At 47.2% G+C, this 21,871-nt stretch overlaps 2 protein-coding genes across 5 annotated transcripts in view; one reads left to right on the plus strand and one right to left on the minus strand.

Annotated features, from left to right (window-relative positions):
* The window catches only part of LOC100678279 (mushroom body large-type Kenyon cell-specific protein 1), a 75,228-nt gene that overhangs the window by 45,888 nt on the left and 7,469 nt on the right, over window positions 1-21,871 (minus strand). For 2 of the 4 annotated variants that reach the window (XM_032601004.1, XM_016985725.3), the window contains exons 1-2: window positions 3,893-4,018; window positions 2,379-2,611 (exon numbers count right to left, since the gene is read on the minus strand). In XM_032601004.1, coding sequence (XP_032456895.1) covers window positions 2,379-2,472 — 94 coding nt within the window. In that variant the 5' untranslated portion in view covers window positions 2,473-2,611; window positions 3,893-4,018. Of the gene's footprint in view, window positions 1-1,546; window positions 1,721-2,378; window positions 2,612-3,892; window positions 4,160-21,871 lie in introns of those variants that run through there. The other 2 variants (XM_016985719.3, XM_016985728.3) reach the window with 2 other exon arrangements.
* Window positions 4,081-21,871, plus strand: part of LOC103316308 (guanylate cyclase 2D) — a 281,070-nt gene continuing 263,279 nt past the window's right edge. The window contains exon 1 of the mRNA XM_031931234.1: window positions 4,081-4,188. The gene's annotated coding sequence lies outside the window, so the exon portion shown is untranslated. The remainder of the gene's footprint in view (window positions 4,189-21,871) is intronic.

A 21,871-nucleotide genomic window follows, 5' to 3' on the forward strand; every position in this document is an offset into this window, starting at 1 on the left:
ATCGGTTCCTTTTGTGCGGCCGAGGTCATTGTTTCAGACGCACAGGATCTTAGCGCAAGAAACCGATGTGTGTGGATGTGCGCGTGTGTATGTGCTTGTAATAAGGGAGAGATGGGCATTGTGAGAGGCTTTTTTAAATAAATTCTTATTGTTGCTTCGAAATGGTGAAGTCTCTGTATAACGGTATGCTCGGCGCGTGGTGATATTTACTTTTGCAACGAGATGTTGCTTAATGCCTTTTCGATAAGTCTATATGGTTCTCTTTGCGATTTTGCAGCAGGATTAGAGATCGAAAACAATGATTTTCGAAATTATTCTGAAACCATGCTAATTCATGAAAAAGTCGACCTTATTCACCCTAACCACATGTACCAAAATACAAAGAAAGAAAAGGTTCATTCAAAAAGAAACCAATAAATCAACATAACCGGCACTCCACACCTCATCCTCAAACACCAGCCCAATAATGAATAAAATCCAAGATAGGATGTTTGTCTCGACAGCTGACATCGCATCAGCCTCAGCATATCCCTCCTGCTCCGGCATCCCGGAAAATAGAGCGAGCGCGCGCGCATCAGAGATAGAGAGATAGTCGAGCTAGACCTTCTCTATATACCTATATACATACACACAGCCAGAGAGTGAGAGAGAGAGAGAGAGAGAGCACAGGATTTGGCGTTTCTCTCTCGCTCGGCGCGGGCAACAGGTTTCTCTTGGCACAAGCGCCGGCTGCAAGCTGCACGCGTTTTCCCTCTCGTGCTTCTCTCTCGCTCACTCTCTGCGCGCTATACTGCAGAAGCTTGTGTGTAGGTGGATATATAGGTATGGGCTATATAGCACAGAGAGTGCAGAGCACAGCTGTTGCTCTGCGCGATCGTGCGGCTTTTTTAGGGGTCGCCAGAGAGATTTGGCTGATGTGTGCTGCAAGCTCACGCGTGTGTATATAGCTTTGTTTGAAGTGGAAATATCGAGAGGAAGCTTTTTGGTGTGAAAGTCATTCGTTTTTACGCTGCAGGATGTGTGCAGGTTTTCGGCTGAATTTAATAGAGAAGCTTGTTTGCGTTAAGCGGATTTCCTACGGAGCTTTTAACGGCTGAATGAAAAGTTATTTCTGCGAGATTCGATTTTCTGATAATAAGACAAGAGAAAGACTGAGATTGAACTTTAACTAATGAACCAAAAAAAGTCCTACAGTACAAAAAGCTCAAACAATCAAGCTGAATTGCAACAACCAACAACAATTACCCCTCTGCGCTCTTTACCCAAGCGTATTCTATTCTCCTACACGTAGACCAATACTATGCGCCGTCCCTTTGCGACACACACAAACAGACACGCAGACAGGAGATCGCGCTTTGCATTCCGCAAGCTCGGAAACTCGAGCGTCGAACTGGCCGCTATTGCGCGAGTGTATGCACAGTGCCGAATTTCGTGCTCCGTTTCCTCCCTTCGGCCATTAAAAGACACACTTCCCGAGAGCGACGAGGGACTCGGAGAGATCTCTCCTCTTCTTTTGTGCAGAATCACAACGACGGTTTATATGTACCTATGCAGTGCCCTGCTCGAGACTCTCTGCAACAGCGCCGGGGACGAAGTTTGCGACGAGTATAGTTTCGAGTGATTATGCGAGAATTTCGTCGGATCGTGTGTCAAAGGATCGCTTTTGATCGCATATTCCAGATATATCCTGCGCAGGAATTGGATGAATTTTTTCGTCCTCCTGAAAATCAAACATTAATTGTACACCTCCGAAATACTATAACCCGGCTCTAAACAAAAGCCCTCCCTCTAGTGCGTAAACATTTTAGTAAGTGCAACGCATCAACAGCAACGAGGCGTATCTACACGTATACGTGCACACTGCACACGGTGGTGTCCCGGAGCGAGAAAAATCAATAAAACATCGCGGCGACGGCGAGCGAGCTCAAACTCGCCGCCGCGACGACGGACGAAAAGAACCTAATGCAATGAATTGAATGACCCAGATTTCTACGCTGCGCTGGCTGCTCTGCCGCCGCGCGCGTGTGTGTGAGTGTCCGAGGTTAAGAATCGCCCACCTCCTCCTCTTCCTCTCTCTCGCTGAATTCGCAGCTGGTGACGAGATTTTTATTCGCGCGACCCTAGAATAAAATTTTAAAACTCGACACACTCGTATGTGGTGCGATGCACTGGTGTCCCTTTTTGTCGGCTTATGCAATGCGTTGCTATTGCTCTGGAATCTATCGATGCTTCTCTTTGTTTACCGATTGCTTGTGTAGATTACGGTCCGTTCACCGAAAGTCGCGTAAAAATCGCAAACACATCCCCATACGCTATGACCACGTCAGTAAAGCCATAGTGTATACAGCTATACGTCCGAAAGAAAAAAAAACACTCACCGACTACGAAGACCATATTCTTTGTCCATCGCAGCAGCTCACGGCGAATGTGTTTCCGTTCCTGTATGCAGCGGGCATAGGGGCAATCCGCCATTTTTGAAATCACATCTTAGGATGTGTGTGTGTCCCGGCCGGCCGCGTGTTGTGTCAAGAGCTCGCCCGCACCCAGCTGCAACGGCCTCCTCCTTCTCCTGCTGCTGCTGGACTATCCCGCGTCGTCTCTCCACCTCCGCCTGAAAGTTCGAGTAGGAATTAGTCATTTTTGCCTCTGGCTCTCGTGGAAGAAGAAAAATCCTCTGCATCGGTGCGTTTTGTCAGGTTCACGGAGAAACTCGCACTCGCGAGTCGCGGCGGCGCGAGACTAAAATGTGTGCGCGGGTTGCACGTCTGGCAGTAGCGCCGAATGCCGGCAGGTGGCGCGCCGTTTCCGCTTCAAGCCGGCCGTTATTGGTCCGAACGAGAGTCGCGCCACCGAGGAGCCCGTCAGAGTGGGGGGAACTTTGTGCCCACCGGAAACCGTCGATTCCCGGAATTCGGAAATGAACGCGCGGCATAGTGACGTGTGCAGTCGGGACTCGGGAGTTTTTTGGTGTGGCGCCGGATGTAAGTAGTCAAGGCTTCGCGAATTTTCTCTACACCCTCGCGTAGTCAAGTGTAGCGCGGTGCACATACGAACAAAGAAAACTGATCTCTAATTTCCCGGCGGGTAGCGCGTCGTAGTTGGCGTTTCGTGAGTCTTTGTGTTTGTCTCACGCAGTCGCGGTTTCGATAGTTTTTCGTGCAGTGCCGTGTGCAGTCGAATTTTTGTGAATTTTTCGTGTAGTCCGAGACGCAGCCGGGATTCGCTAGTTTTCGTGTGGGACCGTGTACAGTCGCGATTTTTTGTATAAGCAGTATAGAAGCGTCGCGAAAGATTTTCGTACCGTGTGCGTAGCTTCGTAAGTATTTTCGCGTCCTTACATACTCAAGTGTAAGTATTACAGTTTTTAAACTGGCCGTTACTTCCCCGGCGAGTAGCGCGTCGTAGTTGGGGTTTCGCTATGGTTTTTCCTGTAGTGACAGGCGCAGTCTTCGCGAATTTTTCGTGTAGCCCAAACGCACCCGGGGGTTGCTAGTTTTCGTTCGCGAGTTTTTTTAGTACTTAGTCCCGGACGCAGCCGGGGGTCGCTAGTTTTCTTGTGGCGCCGTGTGCAGTCGAGACTTTTTCGTATAAGTAGTAGAAGCGTCGCGAGAGTTTTTCGTGTATAAAGTAGTGCCGTGCGCATAGCTTCGTGAGTTCTTCCGCGTCCTTACTATACATACTCGAGTGAAATGCAGCGTTTATACACATATATACGAACATTCGAACATAGAAAACTGGCCTCTACTTTATCGGCAGTCGAACCTTCGCGAATTTGTCTCGTAAGTCCCGATCGCAGTCAGTGTCGCGTCCTTGCAAAAACTCAAGTGAAATGCAGTGTTCAGTGCGGGTGTATACAAACATTCTCGAACATTCGAACAAAAAAAATACTGACCTCCACTTTCCCGGTGAGTAGCGCGTCGTAATGCTGCCGGTGCAGCGGCCAGACGTCGTTCGGCGGCCCGAGGATAGGCTCGCTGATTCGCGATAGTCGACCTGGTGCCGCTGCGTTTTCTCGCCGCCGATGCAGGAGCGCGGGCTGACGGTAGGGAGCGTCTCGGAGGCGCTACGCGGCCGTCTTGAACTCTAACCGACGATGGCGCGCCGAGCCTCGTTCTCTTCTTAACCTCTTGCGCCTCCTCCTGGATACTGCTCCTGCTGTCTGCGAATATGACAAGATTGGATATTAAGGTTAGTGCAGTTCACTTTAATTGTGTTATTGTATTTTTATCATAACATATTATATCTATTTCGATATTTTTACGAGGGGCGAAACAACCTCGTAACACAAAAGGGATTGGACTACGGATGATTAAATCGTGCAAAAAATACATATCGCTGATGGACTAGCTCTCGGGTACACAACGTCACACGGGGAATGCGCAAGGCTAATTTCTTTCATCATCGCGATGATGAGATTATTATCGCGTCGTACATAATTAGGAAAGTGCACGAAGCTATGCGCGCTGCCAAGTTTTCGAAGCAAGTTAATTCCCCCCCGATAAGAATCTTAATATAATTAAAAGCCTTATCATTCGTTCTCGTTATTAGGTTATAACGAAAAAAAACTATACCCATATAGGTAGTAGCAGAGCCCATACGAGGAGCCGAAAACTTGTGCAACAAATCGCCGCGCGTTAATCGTCGCATTAGCGCATAATCGCCGCCCGGATAACGGCCCCTGATAAGTTACACTTTGAAAATGCGATTTTCACCGGTGCATTATACATGCCCCTCTCGCTCTACTGTATATAGAGCTATATATATATATGTGTGTGTGTGTGTGTGTGTGTGTATAAGCCGGGCGGTGTGCTGCAACAAGTTGACCACGCGCTCGCTCACTGCCGACAGAGCGAGAGAGCGAGAGATAGAACGAAAGCTCCGGCGGCGCGCGTTTGCATGGATTTTCGAGCCATGACGAATCGCATTAAGCTCTGCCGCTGCTGCTCCTTTCGCCGAAAAAAGAGTAGTCCTCTCTCTCTCTCTCTCTCTCTCTCTCTCTCTCTCTGAATTTAAATTCCAGCTCTCGCGCGCGTGCGGTAAAAGCTCGAAAATTATTTCATTCCACGAGTAAACCAATTTCATTTGACGCGTTTATTATGGCTCGGCGTCGAGCGCGAGAGAGAAATAATTAAATTGGCGCTTTACACACCGGACACGAAAAACGAGTCGAGTGTTGATGCAGCTTTCTCTCTTGAATTATCCGTGTGTGTGGCCGCGAGATTTTTTGTCGTCCGGCGCTCTCTCTGTCTCGTTTAATGGATGATTGAACTTGAGCTTGCGGGGGAAAATATTTGCTTTTTCGAGGGCGTTAAATGTTGCGCGTCAAAAGCGAGGACGGATTTATTTTTAATCGTAATTGCTCGAAATTTTTCATACGCGTGTTATACAGGACAGTCGATCCCGTATTCAAAAAAAATATATATCGTTCTCTCGAGCTTGGAATCCCATCGAAATCCGGGCATACGCGCACATCCTGGCACAAGCCTCGCAAGCTCGCTATCTCGATTCCCCAAAGCTTTTGCAGCAGCAGCAGCGACGCGCAACAGCGCGACGATATCCCATCCTCCTTCTCTCCGCTACTGCAGCGGCGCCGCGACGACACGGGAGAGAGAGAGAGAGAGAGAGAGGGAGAGAGAGAGAGAGAGAGAGAGAGAGAGCCCCACCCTCACACGAAACAGGAAGGTACAACTTGAAATGAAACATTGCCGGTAAGAAGAGCGTCGACCGCGACCTCAGGCGCGCGAGAGGAGAAGCGAACGGCGCGTCAGGGGTGTGCACTACGTCTCTCTCTCTCTCTTTCTCTCATCTTTCGGAGGCGGCGGAAAAATCGAGAGAGAGGAGAGAGTAGCACACAGCGCAGCGCGCGCTCTCGCCTAATATGCAACAAGAGAAAAAGAATTGGCGATCAATAGGTAGTAGCTGGTAAGCGTCCTTTCATCCGTCCTTCCTCCTCTTGCTCGCCCGCTCGCTCGCGCCCCTCCCTGTGTACACTCGTCCTTTCCACCTGCCGCCTCTCTCTCTCTCTCCTCTCTGCACCTTTCCCGTCGCCGTCGTTGTCGTCGTCGTCGTCCCTTCGCCGACCCCCTCAGACTCTCTCTCTCTCTCCTCCGATGCTCTTTTTTCGTTGTTTTCCTTAGTGTCGCGAAATTCGCGTTCAATGAGCGTTTGATGAATTCGGGGCCGAGAGAGACGCGAAATTGCCTTGTTATGAAATCAGACGGCGAGACTGCTTGCTTGAAATGAAATTGATCGATCGCTTTTAATATTGCTTTTTCACTGCGTGTATACTACAGGCCGATCACGCGCAGGGAGAATTTTTTGAAGCCTCGTCATCGGTGCGGTTAATTATTGCGTATCAGTATCGAGAGCTAATTTAGTTTTCGGGCGAGACGCCACCTGTACTTACTGGGAGACACGGTGTCGGCTCTTTCTCGGGTCTAATGTAGAGAGAGGGGCTGGGATCAAAGCAGAATGGACGGAAGTGTGTGCAGAGATAGAGCATGATACGCGCCGAGACGTTCAGCTCGCTTTTTCGGCGAAGCCTTTTGATTGAGACCTGCCAGCACTTTTTTTAAGGGAGAGCTTGCGGAGTATTTTTTTTGTAAATTACGGACCTGTTGATCAAAGCGGAATTTTTTTGAAAACTGAAATGTTTATTCTTTGGTGCAGCAGAAAGTAATCGAGAATTCGATTGGGGGCGATTATATTCGTAAAAAATGAGATGGCAAATGCGTGTAAGTACGCGATTTTCGCCGATAAATCCGCGGTCGTTCTTCTCCCGCGTATAATGACAAAAGTGAAATTCGATTTGTTTACGTAAAATAATCCGAGCCGGCCTCGCGCGCGAGTATACACGCGCTGCAGGTGTAAATAATAATTAAAACGAAGAGAGCAGATTTCTGTAATTGAATATTTCGCGCTGAAGCGTTGTGTGTGTATAGTGTTGCAGCACTCGCGCGCGCGCGGAGGGCACGTCTATTTATAAAATGCACAACGCCGCGGCGGCTACTTGAGACACGAAAGAGCCACCTAATTTGCTAATTAATTTTAGTCTGTAAATGTAATGAACCGCGCGAGCGAGCATCTAAATTTTCTTAATTAATACGCAAATTGTGATCCTTGAAAATGTATGCCTTCTAATTATTATACGCTCCTCATTAATTCTCAACGCGCGAGAGCATATCACAATCGCACTGGTGCACATTATTATTATTTTTTTTTTCAACTACACGTAAGCGTTAACGTCTTCTTCCGTTACAATTAAACTTATAGGAGAGATTTGTGCACTGCTCGTACAAAAAGTCAAACTTCGAGCCGCATAGCGCGCAACAATAAACGTTGATAACTTTTGGGATATAACGTATACTACCAGTGGCGCAATAGTACAGCAGCGAGCGTCGCAATTAATTTCAAGCACGTCGCGGTGTAGTTTCTTCAAATTGCGCGCATCCGTAATAAGCAACTCATTGGCTAACCAGATGGTAATTTCGAATTTCGAGCTTCCACTCCCCCGACTCTCGGTTTCTCCGACTACACCGAAACAAGTTTACGCTCAAGCATGTGCGCGCGCGGAGCTCTGCCGGAGAAGGATAACGAGATGATGCACCGATTTTCTAATGAATCGCCGCGAATATATACGCCAGACTACTGCTCCTCTGCTTCGCGCGAATTTCAACTCTCTCTGTGTGTATACTCTTCTGCTGCTCTGTGTTGTAGACGAGAGAGGCGGGATTAATTTGATAATTTCGAAATTGCCGGTATGTCTTGGAAAAAAATACTTGGCAAACTATAACTACGCGACATAAGTATAACTAAAATTTCAATTGCGCATGAAAAAAAGATGAAGACCAAAATGTATTTGCTCTAAACGTGTATATACTAGTTTTAGATGTGTGTGTGTGTGCGTCGCACTCGCTAGACATTACAGAAATACATAACGTATGCAATAACCCCAATTTCCCGCATCGATTTCCCCTATCGAAAAATCAATAGTGCACACAACGAGCCCTGAGTTTGTTCTGCTGATTGCAATGTCAGATTTTATACAACACTCCGAATTTTCATTTGACTCGAAAAAAATATATTTGTAAAAGTTATCGCATTTCGCTATATTATTCACTCTGATATCGCAGTTGTGCAACACACGCCAAGAACACTATATGCGGTTGCATCTATTAATTGAAAGCCCGCGCTAATTAGGTGATTAATAGATATCTAACTGAAATGACCTACGATTCCATAAGCTCTGTTGACATCTAGATAACCGTAGATAATTTCCTGCCAATCGCGTGCTCGTTGTGGATTCAATTGAAAAATGATGAACTCAACAAAAGATGTAGTCAGAACTGCAACAGCAAGTTTCAGTTATAGAATGACTGGCCCAAGTAGTATCAGATCCCAAAAAGATAATTTTGGCTCAGGTAACACATCGGTATATATAGTTTATGTGCGCAGATTTCGATAAGGATTATAAGAAAGTGTCTATGCGCCACCTATTGACGTTAGTCTGAAACTAGTTAAAGGCTCGCGCATCTACGTAATGGTTGACATCTTTTTTCCGCCTAATTTACCATTGTTTCGTGATTTACATACGCTCTTTAACTCCTTGCAAATAAATTACACTGTTATCATCATCATCATTCTCGCAAATACTCGAAAAGATCGATCACGGCGTCGGTATAACAGCAAAACTCGCCGATGATTCTCTCGCGTAAAATATATATATAATAAAACTCAAAAATACACCCGTCAACGCATTAAGCATCTCTACACAACACGCGTCGTGATATTCTGGAAAACATTAATCCGGTCCCGGCCATGGCAAATGAATTTAATTACTATACGAGTCATCGTCGCCCACACACACACACACACACACAGCAGATACAAGAGTGTAATGATCATTATTATTTTAATCATATTTCGAGTACGCATCTCCTCTGCCCATATATTATCAGAGTAATTTCTGCATATTAGAATTTCCCGGCTCTCTCTCCCTCTCTCTCTCGGCTCATGCATAAACCACCTCGCACACATACACACATGCACACACACACGTCGATCGTAGAAAGACACGCGGGAAATGCATCGAGATGTTGATCTCCCACTCGCTCATTACCGCATATACACGTACATACGTATCTCTGTGTGAGCGTGTGTGTGTGTCTGCACACGCTAAATGCATTTGATCCTCGCTATTGATAATTCGGTCACGCATGTGGATGCGAACGCGTCACGATATCTTCTCGCTTCTATCCTCTCCATATACGTGCTCTGTCTGTCTGTCTTTCTCTCTCACTCTCTCCCTCCCTCTCTGGCCAAAATCGATTTCGCGCCTCCGTAGGTGTTTCTGTGTGTGTGTGTGTGTGTGTGTGTGTGCAATACGAGAGAGACAACGACGACGACGACGACTACGACTACGTCAGGCCTGTCAATTTCCTTGTATAGATTCGCCCTGTGTATGCGCGCGTAATAATGCATCGACCAACTGTTGGAGGGAGAGGGTTATTATGGGAAAGATTGCAATTTCGTCGGAAATTTTTTAAGTGGACAGACCGCCGCTACACTGCGGCCACTGTCGAGCTAATTTTATATTAACCCTTTCGTGCCACTGTCGTGTTACGGTACTCTACCCCCCTTTTTGCGCGCGAGGGTCCGCCGTCGCCGCAGTTATAGCAACGTACTTTTTTGCATCAGATTTTCGTGCGCGCGACTATACCCGGTTATTTTTCTCGTAAGTCGTACCTCTGCGTGAATATTCGAGAAGGGCTGTTTACGCGAGTCTAAAAGCTTCTTTGACGCGTGGGTGGAAAAAGGGAAAACGAAGCAGCAGCGGCGCATATCCATCCATCTATTTATCTCCGACCGATATGTCCTCTCGAAATTTATCGGCCCTTCAGAGAGTAACGCTCACTCGTACGTACGTAGCCGCTAAAGTGCAGTAGCATAGCGTCATTAGGACGATTGCTCTCTCTATTCGAGGCTCGCTTTGCCAGCAGCAACTCGGTGGCGACCCCCTAATGGGATATATGTTGTGCGAGCGCAAGAAGTAGGTTTGTGCATCGTCTTTTTAATCTCTAAAAATAACCGGCGCGCGACAAATCGATGGGCTTTTTTTTCATTAAATTTTCCGCTCAGCAAGATGCGATAACGAATGCGATGCGACTTTGATGTAGGAAGCGCGTGTGCACGAGTGAGTGAAAGAGGCCGATGTTTTTAATGCCAATAGGGGGAGGAATTGAATTTTGCTTTTTGAATCGATTGAAAGGTTTTCCTCCGCGCTCGCGTGAAATTATATTTCTCGCTGAATAATAAAAATATAAGCGATGCTTGTGTAGATCTGCGAGAGAGGGAAATTATAATTCGCGTTACGAGGGGGGTGAAATGGATTTTACCCCGGAAGCGTTCGTATAACGTATATCGGGGATGTATGCGAGGAGTTTCTGTGTGTAATTTTTTTCTCTCTGCCTAATTTAAATTATATTTTCGTTGATGCGGATGTTTTAAAATTCGTTCGCGATGCAGTGGCGGAGAGGACGAATCGATGGGTCGGAATATTATTTTTGTAACGCATCGCCGACGATCTTCATTAGATATCGTAAAATTTATTAAAAATCTTTTTACACGACGCGTATGCGCGATCGGAAATTTGCCAGATATTATTCAAAGCCGTAATTGATACATCCTCTTCCCTAATTGCACGATTTGGAAATGATAACGTCAATATGAAATCAGGTGTGTAACTCGGTTATCTCGTCTGTGCCTCTCATGTTTAAAAGACTTATAAAGCTAAGAGACCGTTTACTCGATCAATCGATACCATTTCGGTAATTAATGCAAAAATCCGGGGGTAAATGAGAAAATGAATCTTCCCTAGTTTCGAAATTCCTCGAGCAAAAGTCACCCACCCACACATCCGCGTAAGCTCTCCCCCCTAACGCAACAGCCCACGAGGCGACACACATCAGGCATGAATTCTCTCTCCGCTCCAGATTCACGCTCGCGCAAATATATATCGCGAGAGGAAAGCGTTTTAGCGTCTCTCGTCGTCGTCGTCGTCGTCGTCGTCGTCGTCGTCGACGTCAGTGAACCCGCTCGCGCTGCTGCTGCTGCCAAGGAGGAAAAAAATCGTTAGCGTAAGACTCGCTCGCGCTTGGGTCAGTCTCGTTGCTGCTGCTACTCTCCCTCCTTCGGCGTGCGCACCGCTGCCACCTCCCACTAACGCGGACACTTTTTTAGTCGCCCTCCCTTACGTAGGGGCGGCTCTCTCTCTCTCTCTCTCTCTCTCTCTCTCTCTCTCTCTCTCTCTCTCTCTCTCGGTGTGTGCGTATGCTTGAGGGGTCGCGAGTTCGAATCCGCTCGCGGTTCAAGTAGTTGGAGCTCTCGGGGTGTCATCCGATTTACCGAAAGTTTGATTTGATCGACTTAAAAGTTTTAATTTTTTATTTTCGTTGAATAATGATTACATTAACTCGTGATTAGCGATGTCGATTCGATCAAACTGAATCAGTACGAGCTAATTTCCACCCCCGAAAAATCGCCTTAACGGCGTTAAAACTCCCTCCAGTACCCATCAGCCACACAGCGAGTCCGTCGACTTCTTTAAAAAAAAAAAGACGTAACCGTAGCGGCAAGTCAAAGACAAGCGAACCGCGTTGCAGCAGCAGCAAAAAAGCACCCAAGAAAGTCGTCCGAAAATAAATAAGTGTACAACCCCTCCCGCTCGAAGTAACACACATCGTGTGCGTACGTGTATACGTGTATCACCTCAACACACACACACACACACATATCGCGCCAAAGCGAGAGAGTAGGGATAGCGGAGGAGCAGAGCAGCATCGCGGCGGCGGCGTTTTTTCTCTCCCTTCCGTGGCCGCATCGGATTCGGTTACTTGGCCTCCCCCGCCAGCAGCAGCAGCGCCATCCCTCCTTTCCCTTACCATCCACTTTGCTCTGTCTGTGCGCTGCATCACCCCTTTTTCCGCGGCGCGCTGCTGCTTCTCGTTTTTTTACTTTTTTTTTTAACGAAGGATCCGCTCAATACCTCGGCTGTCATAACCTCTCCCGCTTCTCTCGCTCTGTGTACCACCCCTACCGCGCCTCTCTCTCTCTCTCTCTCTCTCTCTCTCTCTCTCTCTCTCTCTCTCTCTCTCTCTCTCTCTCTCTCTCTCTCTCTCTCTCTCTCTCTCTATGCTTGTTTTCAACGTTTCGTTCGACGTTATTCCCTTTGGAGGCTGCCGGAAAAAAGGAGTTACTCGCGGAGGAACAGTAGGGAGGGGCGGAAGTGCATTTCGTCGTTACTTTGTTTTATACGCCGAGTGCGCAAGCGCCCTCTAGCGTCGCTCTCTTACGTGTACACGCACGCACTTTTTTCTACTAACCAATACGAGCTCTGCTCGTCTTTATCTTGGACTTGGACAATTGCGTGGGCGACGACACTGGAATTGATTTAAATGTTTGTTTTCGAGTGCTTGAACTATCGGCTCGCGCTCGCGTTCGTTGTTATTGTATTAATAGTTTTGAGATACCGCCGACACCGAGACGAACTTATCGTAAGAGGAATGTTAAATTTATGGCGGTAGACGCTGTGCTTGTTAAACAATTAAAAATAGCGTCTTAAATTTGAAGAATCGACTCGCTGCGTGTATTATTAATAATGTGGCAAGAGGGAAAAATATTGTTATAAGCAAAGTTCAATGAAACCAGATGCGGGAGGAGTCATCGGACTGAGTGTGCGAGAGGGAAGACAATTTCTGCACTTTGGAAAGGCGACGACGTCTTTATCGTTTATGCATATGCCCGACTTATCGGCTGATTCGCTCATTTGTGCAGTGAATTAATATACACGGATAATTTGTGTGTGTGTGTGTGTGTGTGTCTTTCGTTAAAATGTATAGATTCGAAAGAAATACACAAGAGAGATAAAAGTGTCGTTCACCTCTCTCTCTCTCTCGTTCGTTTCATTGAGTTATCAGTTTTCCAGCTTTGTAAACATTGCAGCAGGAATATGCTCTTTCCCACTCGAATTGTCGCTTTAAAAATAGCGGATTTCGTTTTGCGGCAATAAAATTAGCCTCCCAACTGCTGCGATCCTAGAGTAAATAATGTTTTAAGCGATTTCGAGGTGTGTACATTTAATCGATGGTATAGTTTGGCTTAATTAATGAATACGACGCAGTGTTGTTGTTAATTATCTTTTAGCGAGCCGAGCCTGGGCGCTGCTTTTGTTCTATTGCACTATTCTTCTTTATGCTCGTTAATTATTGAATTTAATTTAAAACGCCGAATCGAATTAATCAGCCAAACCGTATCAAGTTCAAACATAATTACTTCCTACAATTTTGCGCTAATGAAGATTTTACATGACGAAATAAGCGAAAATCCATCTATCTAAACGCAGGAATAAGGAAAGGTGCAAAACACACGTATCCGGGGGGCAGAAAGCTTGCGGGGGATATAAGGAACAAGAAGCCAATCTCGATGCACACCGGCTGCTGCTACTGCGTGAGCCGCGCGTATCGAATTTTAAAAGAGCTCGGCGGCGCAAGCGCGTCTAACGTGTCCCTTTTGCCGAGGTGTCGCTCCAGTGGTATACGGGCAGAGGCTATATATCGCGGATCGTCTCGAGATCGAGTGAGAGGACTCCATTTCCCCTACGCTGCACCTCGCGAGCCACCTCTTCCCCTTTTTCGATGCTCAAGGTCTCGGGGAAAGGAAGCCGATCGACATTTTAAACTCCGCGTTTTAGTAAAAGTAGAAAAGTTTAGCAATTTATTGCTTCGAAAATAGACCACTTTCGAACAATGAACGCGTGAAATTTTCAGCGGTGACCTCCGAAAGTAATGAACGCGCAATTATTTAAAATTAAAAATAGAAAATTGACGCAAATTCAAAATCCTAATTTCAGATCGATAAATTTCGCAGCAAGAACCCTGCACTCCCACGCCTCTTCGTATTATACACTCGATATATCGCAGTAGCGCGCAATCTGGTAAAACACAGTTCGCAACCCTTCCCCCCCCCCCCCGCTCGCTCGCATAGAATCTCCTAAAACTAAGTCACGGAGGCAAACCGCGTTCGTTCGCCTAGTTCATCCTCTCTCTCTTTCCCACCTCCTCCTCCTCGCATTGAAGCAACAGTTCGTTTCCCTCCTCTTTGCTCCTTCGACTCTCCCCTTCGCTGGCGCGCGCGCGATGTTCCTCCTTTTGTCACTCTAAACCGTGTCTGCAGCAAAGCGGGTCGACGACGACGACGGCGTAGCTACTAGCGCTTTGCTCGCCCTCGCACACAGAGATAGTGTGTCGGAGGCGTTTCACGCGGCGTTTGACTGGATTTAGGCTATGAGCTTGAAGAGCCGGTTTATGTGGAAAATTTGAATCTCCGCCGCGGCTTGCCGAATCGATCGAGGAAGGCTATCTGGGATACCCTTTTGAATTCGGTTCTATGCGGCTTAGCGATTTCGTCGGAATTCTGGATTTGCGCAAAAAATAATGATTTTGACTGCATATAAATCATGCGAAATTTCGCATGACGCGCAGCCTCATAATCGCGGAAATGGCTTCGTAATCAAATTGCGAGTCCACTTAAGAAAGAGCGTAAGCAAGCAAGACGCCGAAAAAAAGAAGTCTCTCTAAAAACGCGAGCGCTCGGGAAAGAGAGAAAGAGCCGGCGAAAGCTCTTGTTCAAAGTGAAATTTGACGCTAATTCGCGCTGAGAGATTTAGAGTGCGTGCATTTCCTCTCCGGCGCCGAATATCTCTCCCGGTGCTCTGACCTCTTGCGACACTTGCCGCGCGCGCAGTCGTCGACACCTTCTCTCTATATATACTACCCCTATACTGTGTATACAGTGTGCGACAACCCCTCGCGCGCACTTCAGACGCTTCTTTTCTTCATTCCCTCCGAGAGCTTCTTCCTCGATGCGCAAATTAGTGCGACGACACGTATACGCCTGCGTGTGTCCGATAAATATTTAATCGAGCTGTGCGATGCTCGTCTGTGAAAATAAAACTGCGATAATCATCAGCGGTATGCGCCGCGAGAGTTAATCTAAATGTCCGCGTCAATCGGCCGAAATCGAAAAATCGAAGGGCGACTGTAACGCGAGGCGAGTCAAAAACGTTAGCCCGAGCGTAATTAGCATCGACAGATGACGTAAAACGTATACACACGCGGAGATGAAATCTGCTCGCTCTCTGTATCTATCCCCAGGCTCGAAATTCACCTAAATCCCAGCCCTTCTGGATCATCCATACAACGAGTTCTCTCGCGTTCGCGCTCAATTTCAATGTTTTTGAATGACGCCGACGAAATTACAAAATATATCACCAGTGTCAGCGTAACGTCGAAAGTTTGAAAGGTAAACGTCGAGAGTGCCGGCAACATCGCCGCTCGCTCGCTCGCTCTCGCATAATCCATTAGCGGCTGCTACTGCGTACACACACACACACACACACACACACACACAATCGTATTTTCATCATTAATTTTTAACTCCTGCTAATTAAAATTTTCGACGATCGCTAATCCGCCCCCGATATATATTCGGCTCGCCGCTTGACTGCCGACATCAACTTGCGCCGACGGTTTATGATATCATGCCTCGGGGCAACTCTGTACACAGGGAGAGAGAGAGAGAGAGAGAGAGAGAGAGAGAGAGAGAGAGAGAGAGAGAGAGAGAGAGAGAGAGAGAGAGAGAGAGAGAGAAGTTTCGCGTATGTGCACCGCTGCAAATTGCATTCGCTTGAATTTTTAATGCAATACCCGGGCGTTTACACGCGCGTGTGTGTGTGTGTGGCGCGCAATTTAAACGTCCCGCCGCTATTGTTCTTCGGGACGTGGGCGCGAAGGTGCTGGCCGAAGTCTAATGAATCCGGGTTTTAGTGCGCAGCGCCCGCGGGGATTTGCGATCTTCCCCCGATCGGCACACGCAGGAGTTTAACGCCGCGCATGCATGGCTGGGATTTAATTGCGAATTTTAGGAAAAATGAAACGCTGCTATCGTCGAACTCAATGAATCCAAGATCGGGTGTACATGGCTGGGAATGATCGACGTGTGCGTTAATTTCGCCTGTTTTTTGTTTACGATTACCGGGTGTACTTAGCATAATGTACGAGCGATGAATGCAGCGCTCGAACGGTTTGAAAATTTTAGCGAAATTCGCATCATCTTCCCTGTGCAAGTTGCACACATCGGACAATTCGAATAATTACGTATAATTCGATCGCGAATAATATCGAGCTGTAAATTCGAATTTCAACGGGATACGTCAAACATTGTATTCGTGCATTACGAAAAGATATCCATCATCGCGATACGATGCGCACATAAATTGTATTTGAAGTATAAGAGTCCGAAGACGGGGTAAAATTACCTTAATTAATTTTTTTCAAAACCAAGCAAAAACCCATTTTAATTAATCCGACAATTACAGCACGTACCTCCCTCGTTGAGTGTGTTAAAAAAAGCTGCTGCACACGTGCAAGATCGAGAACTTACATAATTAATCCGTAAAACAGGAGCGAGCGAAAAAAAATTGCGCGAAGGCGGATGAAATTTTCGGCAAACTGCCCCCTAACGAGATGTTTTCCCAGACACATACTCATTACAATTTTAAACGCCCCCCCCCCCACCCCCCCCCCTCCACACGCGCGCATACCTTAATATTGCTCTCGAAAAAGTCCCCTCGCGAGTATTTACTTCCGAGAGAGCATCTTTCCGTGATTTCTCGCCGTGGAGTGAAAGAAAAATGTTGATTTTGCCGCTATGCGTTCAACGGAGTTCCCGAAATTTTTCCAAATCCAGCAAACATTTATTCGTTAAACGTACACACACGTGTGCTCCGAAATTCCACTTGAAATTTTCTCGGCAACGGGCTTTGAGAAGAGCAAACCGTCGAAATTGAAAGTAAATTAAGTTCGGCGGTGGCAGATTCTCGCCCCCTGCACGCGCACATATCAAAGACTCCGTCAAATTAAAAACGCAATTACACGCGAGCGGTCCTTACATGCGTGCGTGTGTACGTATAGCGAGCACTTGAAAGCGGCGCTATGTTCTTAATTTGAATATCATACGCGCGGCCGCCGAGAGTTTGTTTTTGCGATGCGATTGTACATAGTGCTTCGCTTTTTTTTAGTTTCGTTTAAACGCTTTGTAATACACGCAGTAAGTCGGGTGTTTTTAATCTCTGCGTGTATAGTAGAGCAGTTAAGAGAGATGTTAATTGCGGGCCAGAAAGAGCCGAAATTCACTCCCGCTGCTTCTTTTTCGACACGTTGAGCGAGCTGGCCGCTGAATTCGTTATAAGCGTATATGCAATTTCGCGCGTGTACGAAGTTGAATTACGCGATAACTGCAGCGTGTATACACAGAGAGCTGGCTTGAAATATTAAGCGACGACGATAAAAAGCAGAAGCATCAGCGGTGGGATAATAATCAAAGTAGCTCGTCCGAAATCCGCTCGGCGTCGCGCCGAAATCATCGCAGCCGCGGCGGCGGCGTCAGCAATCAAAAATTCACCCCATCATCGCGACACCCTCGAAATTCCGCTGAAAGCCTCCTCCACCCCCTATATACACACGCTCACGTACGCGAAGAAAGCAAAGAATATATATTCTCGCATGCGAGCGACGCGTCACGCACGTCTCTCTCTCTCTCTCTCTCTCTCTCTCTCTCTCTCTCTCTCTCTCTCACTCACTCGTTCTGTGTATTACACGGGTTGTTAGGCTGCGAAATCCGTCGAGTGCTGCTGCATGCGCGCCTATGTGTCTGGGCTCGAGCACACGCAATCTGCACCTTTGAAACTGCAGCAGCAGCAGCCCCCCCTGAGTCCCGAAAAAAGCGAGGTGCAGCGCAAGGAAAAAAGCTATCGATCCGCCGTCGTGTGCGTGTGTGTATGCGCTGTTTTTTTTTTCGCAGTGCTGGTAGTGGGGGCTCAATTATGAAACGCTTGAAAAACGCGCCAAGATGCAGTGTGTATACCGCCTCGCGCGAGCACATGTCTCTGTGTGCGAGTGTATGTGTACACGACGAGGGGAGGGGGAGACGTCTGCACATGCACTTTGGCAACGGGGGCAGGACGAGGAGAGACATGTGCCCGACGAATGCGTGCATGAAAAAAAGGTCTCGCGAGCTAGCGGCTGTCGCCCTGCTTTCTTTCTGTTTTTCGCTTTTTTTGCAGCTTGCTCGCGCCGTGTCTTTTTCGCCCGCGTACGCTGTTGGGGTACAGTAAGGTTCGTACGCCGGCGGTTTCGCGAGGATGAGATTGAGAGGATTGCGGTATTTTTATTGGGAAAATTTGTTTTCGTCATTGGGAGGATAGCCTGCACTTTTGTGAAAGTTACGTGTGGTAATTTTATTCGTGATGGTGAAAATTGAACTTTGAAAATCAAAATCAGTCATTCAAGTAAAGCAGTTTTGGACTGACCATTCTGTGACCACTTAAACGCGACTAAAGTAAAGGCAGACGCGCACGAAAATACTTCTGATTGCTACTGTACAGCGCAGCTCGCCTGTATACACATCTTCCTTCATCGCGAGCGTCTGGCTTCCGCTTCAACCGAATGGTTTTGTCCTCTTTGACGTGACGAGGATAAAATGACGACGATGATGATTTCGAGAGGATGTTCGTGACTCGGCGGAAAAAAAGTAATTCCTTCGATATGTACCTATACGCTTTTTTGCGGTTTCAAAGTTTCGCCTCCTGTGTAATTTTGACGTATACAATGTTTCATCCTGTCGCAACCAGTTGACACAATATGCCTCGATACGTATGAGAAAAAATACGTTTTAGGATGTAAACGTTCGATGATATGCGCCTTGTTAGGCAACGCACACGACTCGCAGATGGTATAAGATACAATGTCGCGCGAATCTTTTGTATCGCTTCCTCCTTTCGTTCCCTTCTACTACTCAGATGTTCTTGAATTTAACGTTCAGCGCATAATACAAAAAATTAATCATCGCGAAGCTCCAGAGGAAGCCTCGAGACTCGTCGCAAATTAAAATCCTCCTATCGCGAGCAACTCCATGTGTTATTAATCGCGTTTGATTAAAAAAATCTCTCGAACCAATACACCTCGCGCCCCGAAAAAAAAGAAAGACTCGGAGAAATAAAAAGCTCTTTCATTTATACGTATAGGCAATGTTCCTCTCTCTCTCTCGCTCTCGCGCCAGCTCTCTATACATCGTCATTCTTCCCTTTCCTTTATTCTCTCGCACCTCTCGCCCCCCTTTCATATTTCGACTCTCACTCGCCCCTTTCTTCCACACACGCGCGCACACGTACCCTTAAAAAAAAAATAATAATAAAAAGTAAAACAGACGCCTCCGCAGCTAGCTCTTACCCTCGAGATATTCGCGCGGGGCGATTTAATTGGTCGCAACGCGGCGGCGGCGGTGCAGGCTCGGCGCATTTTTATTAAAAGTATCGACAGAGCTCGCCTTGTTTACGACTTCGGGAATTAATGCTGCGGTCTCTCGCTACCGTTACGCGCACGTGTGCCGCAGAAATTTTTCCTAAACTTTTCCCCGCTGCTCGCCGAGGGTTTTTTGCGCTCTTACCTGAGCGGGGCTGCTTTTACTTTTTTTCGCACCCCCTCTCTGTGTTATACTCTAATTTCGCATACCTCGAAAATTATATTCTCGTGTATGAGGGGAGGGGGTAAAAAGTGCAGATTCTTCGGGGAAAAAATCGCGGAACTCGATGGCTTCGCGCGCTACTCGCGGGGAATTCAATAATCTCTCCCGCGCGCTGTACTGCGGAAATTTTTTACTCTCTCTCTCTCTCTCTCTCTCTCGCGCGCGCGCGAGCGAGCGTATACGTACACGTTATAGCACACCGCTCACCCACACCACCCTTATGTCTTTTTTCGCGTTCTTTCGCTTTATTAACGGCCGACGCGGTTTTAATGGAAAGGTGTTACTCTCTTTCTCTCTCCGGTCACCCCCTCGCGGCCTGAAAAGTTAAGGATAAAATTAATTATACCAGAGAGACTGGAGGGTCTGCGGTTTCTTGAGGAAAAGTCTTGAATAATCGAGTTAGATTAATGGCACTTATCGGCCCAGCGCACTATATGCGAGTTAACACACACACACGCACACACACACAGTGTGCACGTGTGCATTTACGCCCTAATGGTTTTTCTAATGTTGTCCATGACTACGTTAGCATTTTAGCGCTACACTGTGTATCGGAAAAATCAAGGCTCTTTGCACCCCCTTCGTTACACGCAGGAAAAGAGAGAGAGAGAGAAAATTGCGCATACGCGCGCTTCCGGTGGACGGCCGCGCGAGTTACACGCGCGCACGTAACCCTAATCACGCGCCGAATTCGCGCAGGATTACGTTCTCGGGGTTATTATAATGTACGTACGTGACGCGCGTCGATCGGTACACACACACACACACACACACACATATATATATATATATATATAGAGAGAGAGGGCCGTTTGCTTAATCAAAGGGAGAGAGACAATTGGCGGCAGAGCGGGACATTGGCCGGCTCCAAAATGCACGTTGACAGGTTTGTGCGGTTACGTAAACTTAATGATGTAGATAGCCGAACTAGAATGGGGCCGCTGCGCTCGCTCGCGCGCTCTTGACAGCAACACGTCCGATGAAACGACGCTCTGCTTTGTGTGCCTGTGTGTGTACGTACTGACCGTCGCGAAAACATGTGGTCCCCAAGTGCGACGTTTTATGTAGTGCGTGGGTGTGCTGTGATTAAGGCTGATTTTAAGTGTTGATGATAGTGATTGCTAGAGTGGAATGTAACGATATTTGCTACGGCGATCGGTTATGCACTGTACACAGCATATGTGCATTATTATGCAAGCGTCAATATACACCGTATATAGGTTGTATAGGTCTCGGTGCAATAGTCACATCTTGTATCATTGTCTAGATGCACCGGTACAAACAAACTCTCGTTGCATAATGCTCTCCAAACGGAAAAAGTCTCTCGAAAGTGTGATGCTCGAGAGAGGGAGAGAGAAGAATCTAATCATGCCACTAAGATTCTAGTATATAAGCATCGGCAAGTAGAAAAAGGACGCGTTAGGTCAGACCCCGCGAAGCCCAAACAAAAGTTCAAATCCATCACCCGAAGCAGCTCGAAGACAAATAGAGTCTCTCTCCTCGAGAAGATCGATTAAACTCCGAAAGCGTATAGTCTGCGTGCCCGCGTGACCCATCAAAACTCTGCGCTGTCTCTCTCTCTCTCTTTCTCTCTCTCTCTCTCTCTCTCTCTCTCTCTCTCTCTCCCTCTCACTCCTGCGTATACGTATATAGCGAAAGGAAGAGACGAGCGCACAGCGTATATCGCGTGTTCCGTACCTGTTACTCGTCGGCAGCATCGCGATATACCAGTGTGCCGCCGCGTGTCTTACGCAGCTGTGCTGTGCGGAATTGTGGCAAAGTGGAACGCGATACCGCGGCGCGCGCGAGGACCTTTTCCGTGAAATAACGATGAGATTCCTCAAACGTATCTTCTCTCCCCTCTACAACGCGGGCTTTATTCAGTCTACGTCGTCTTACAAATTTCGCCAAGTTCTGCCTCTCTCCATTGGCTTCTTGATCGGATATCATCGCGTATAGTTGAGAGAGTGAGAGAGAAGCTGCTGCCGCTGCTGATTTTGTCGGATTCGGGCTATTCTTGTTGACTGTTCGAGAGAGACATAAGTAAATCACACATCTCACCGGACACGCGGCGGGGTGTATATCAATTATACCAAAGCCATGACGTTGCTGGCAGTGAGTGTTATTCGATTATTACACGCACTCGCGAGTCGTCGGGGAATAAATAATCAGCGTATTTACATGTCCCAGCTCGTGAAATTCATAATTTAATGTTCAACGAAAATTAATCACG

The sequence above is a fragment of the Nasonia vitripennis genome, chromosome 5 (genome assembly GCF_009193385.2).
Source record: "Nasonia vitripennis strain AsymCx chromosome 5, Nvit_psr_1.1, whole genome shotgun sequence".
NCBI classification, from domain to species: Eukaryota; Metazoa; Arthropoda; class Insecta; order Hymenoptera; family Pteromalidae; genus Nasonia; species Nasonia vitripennis.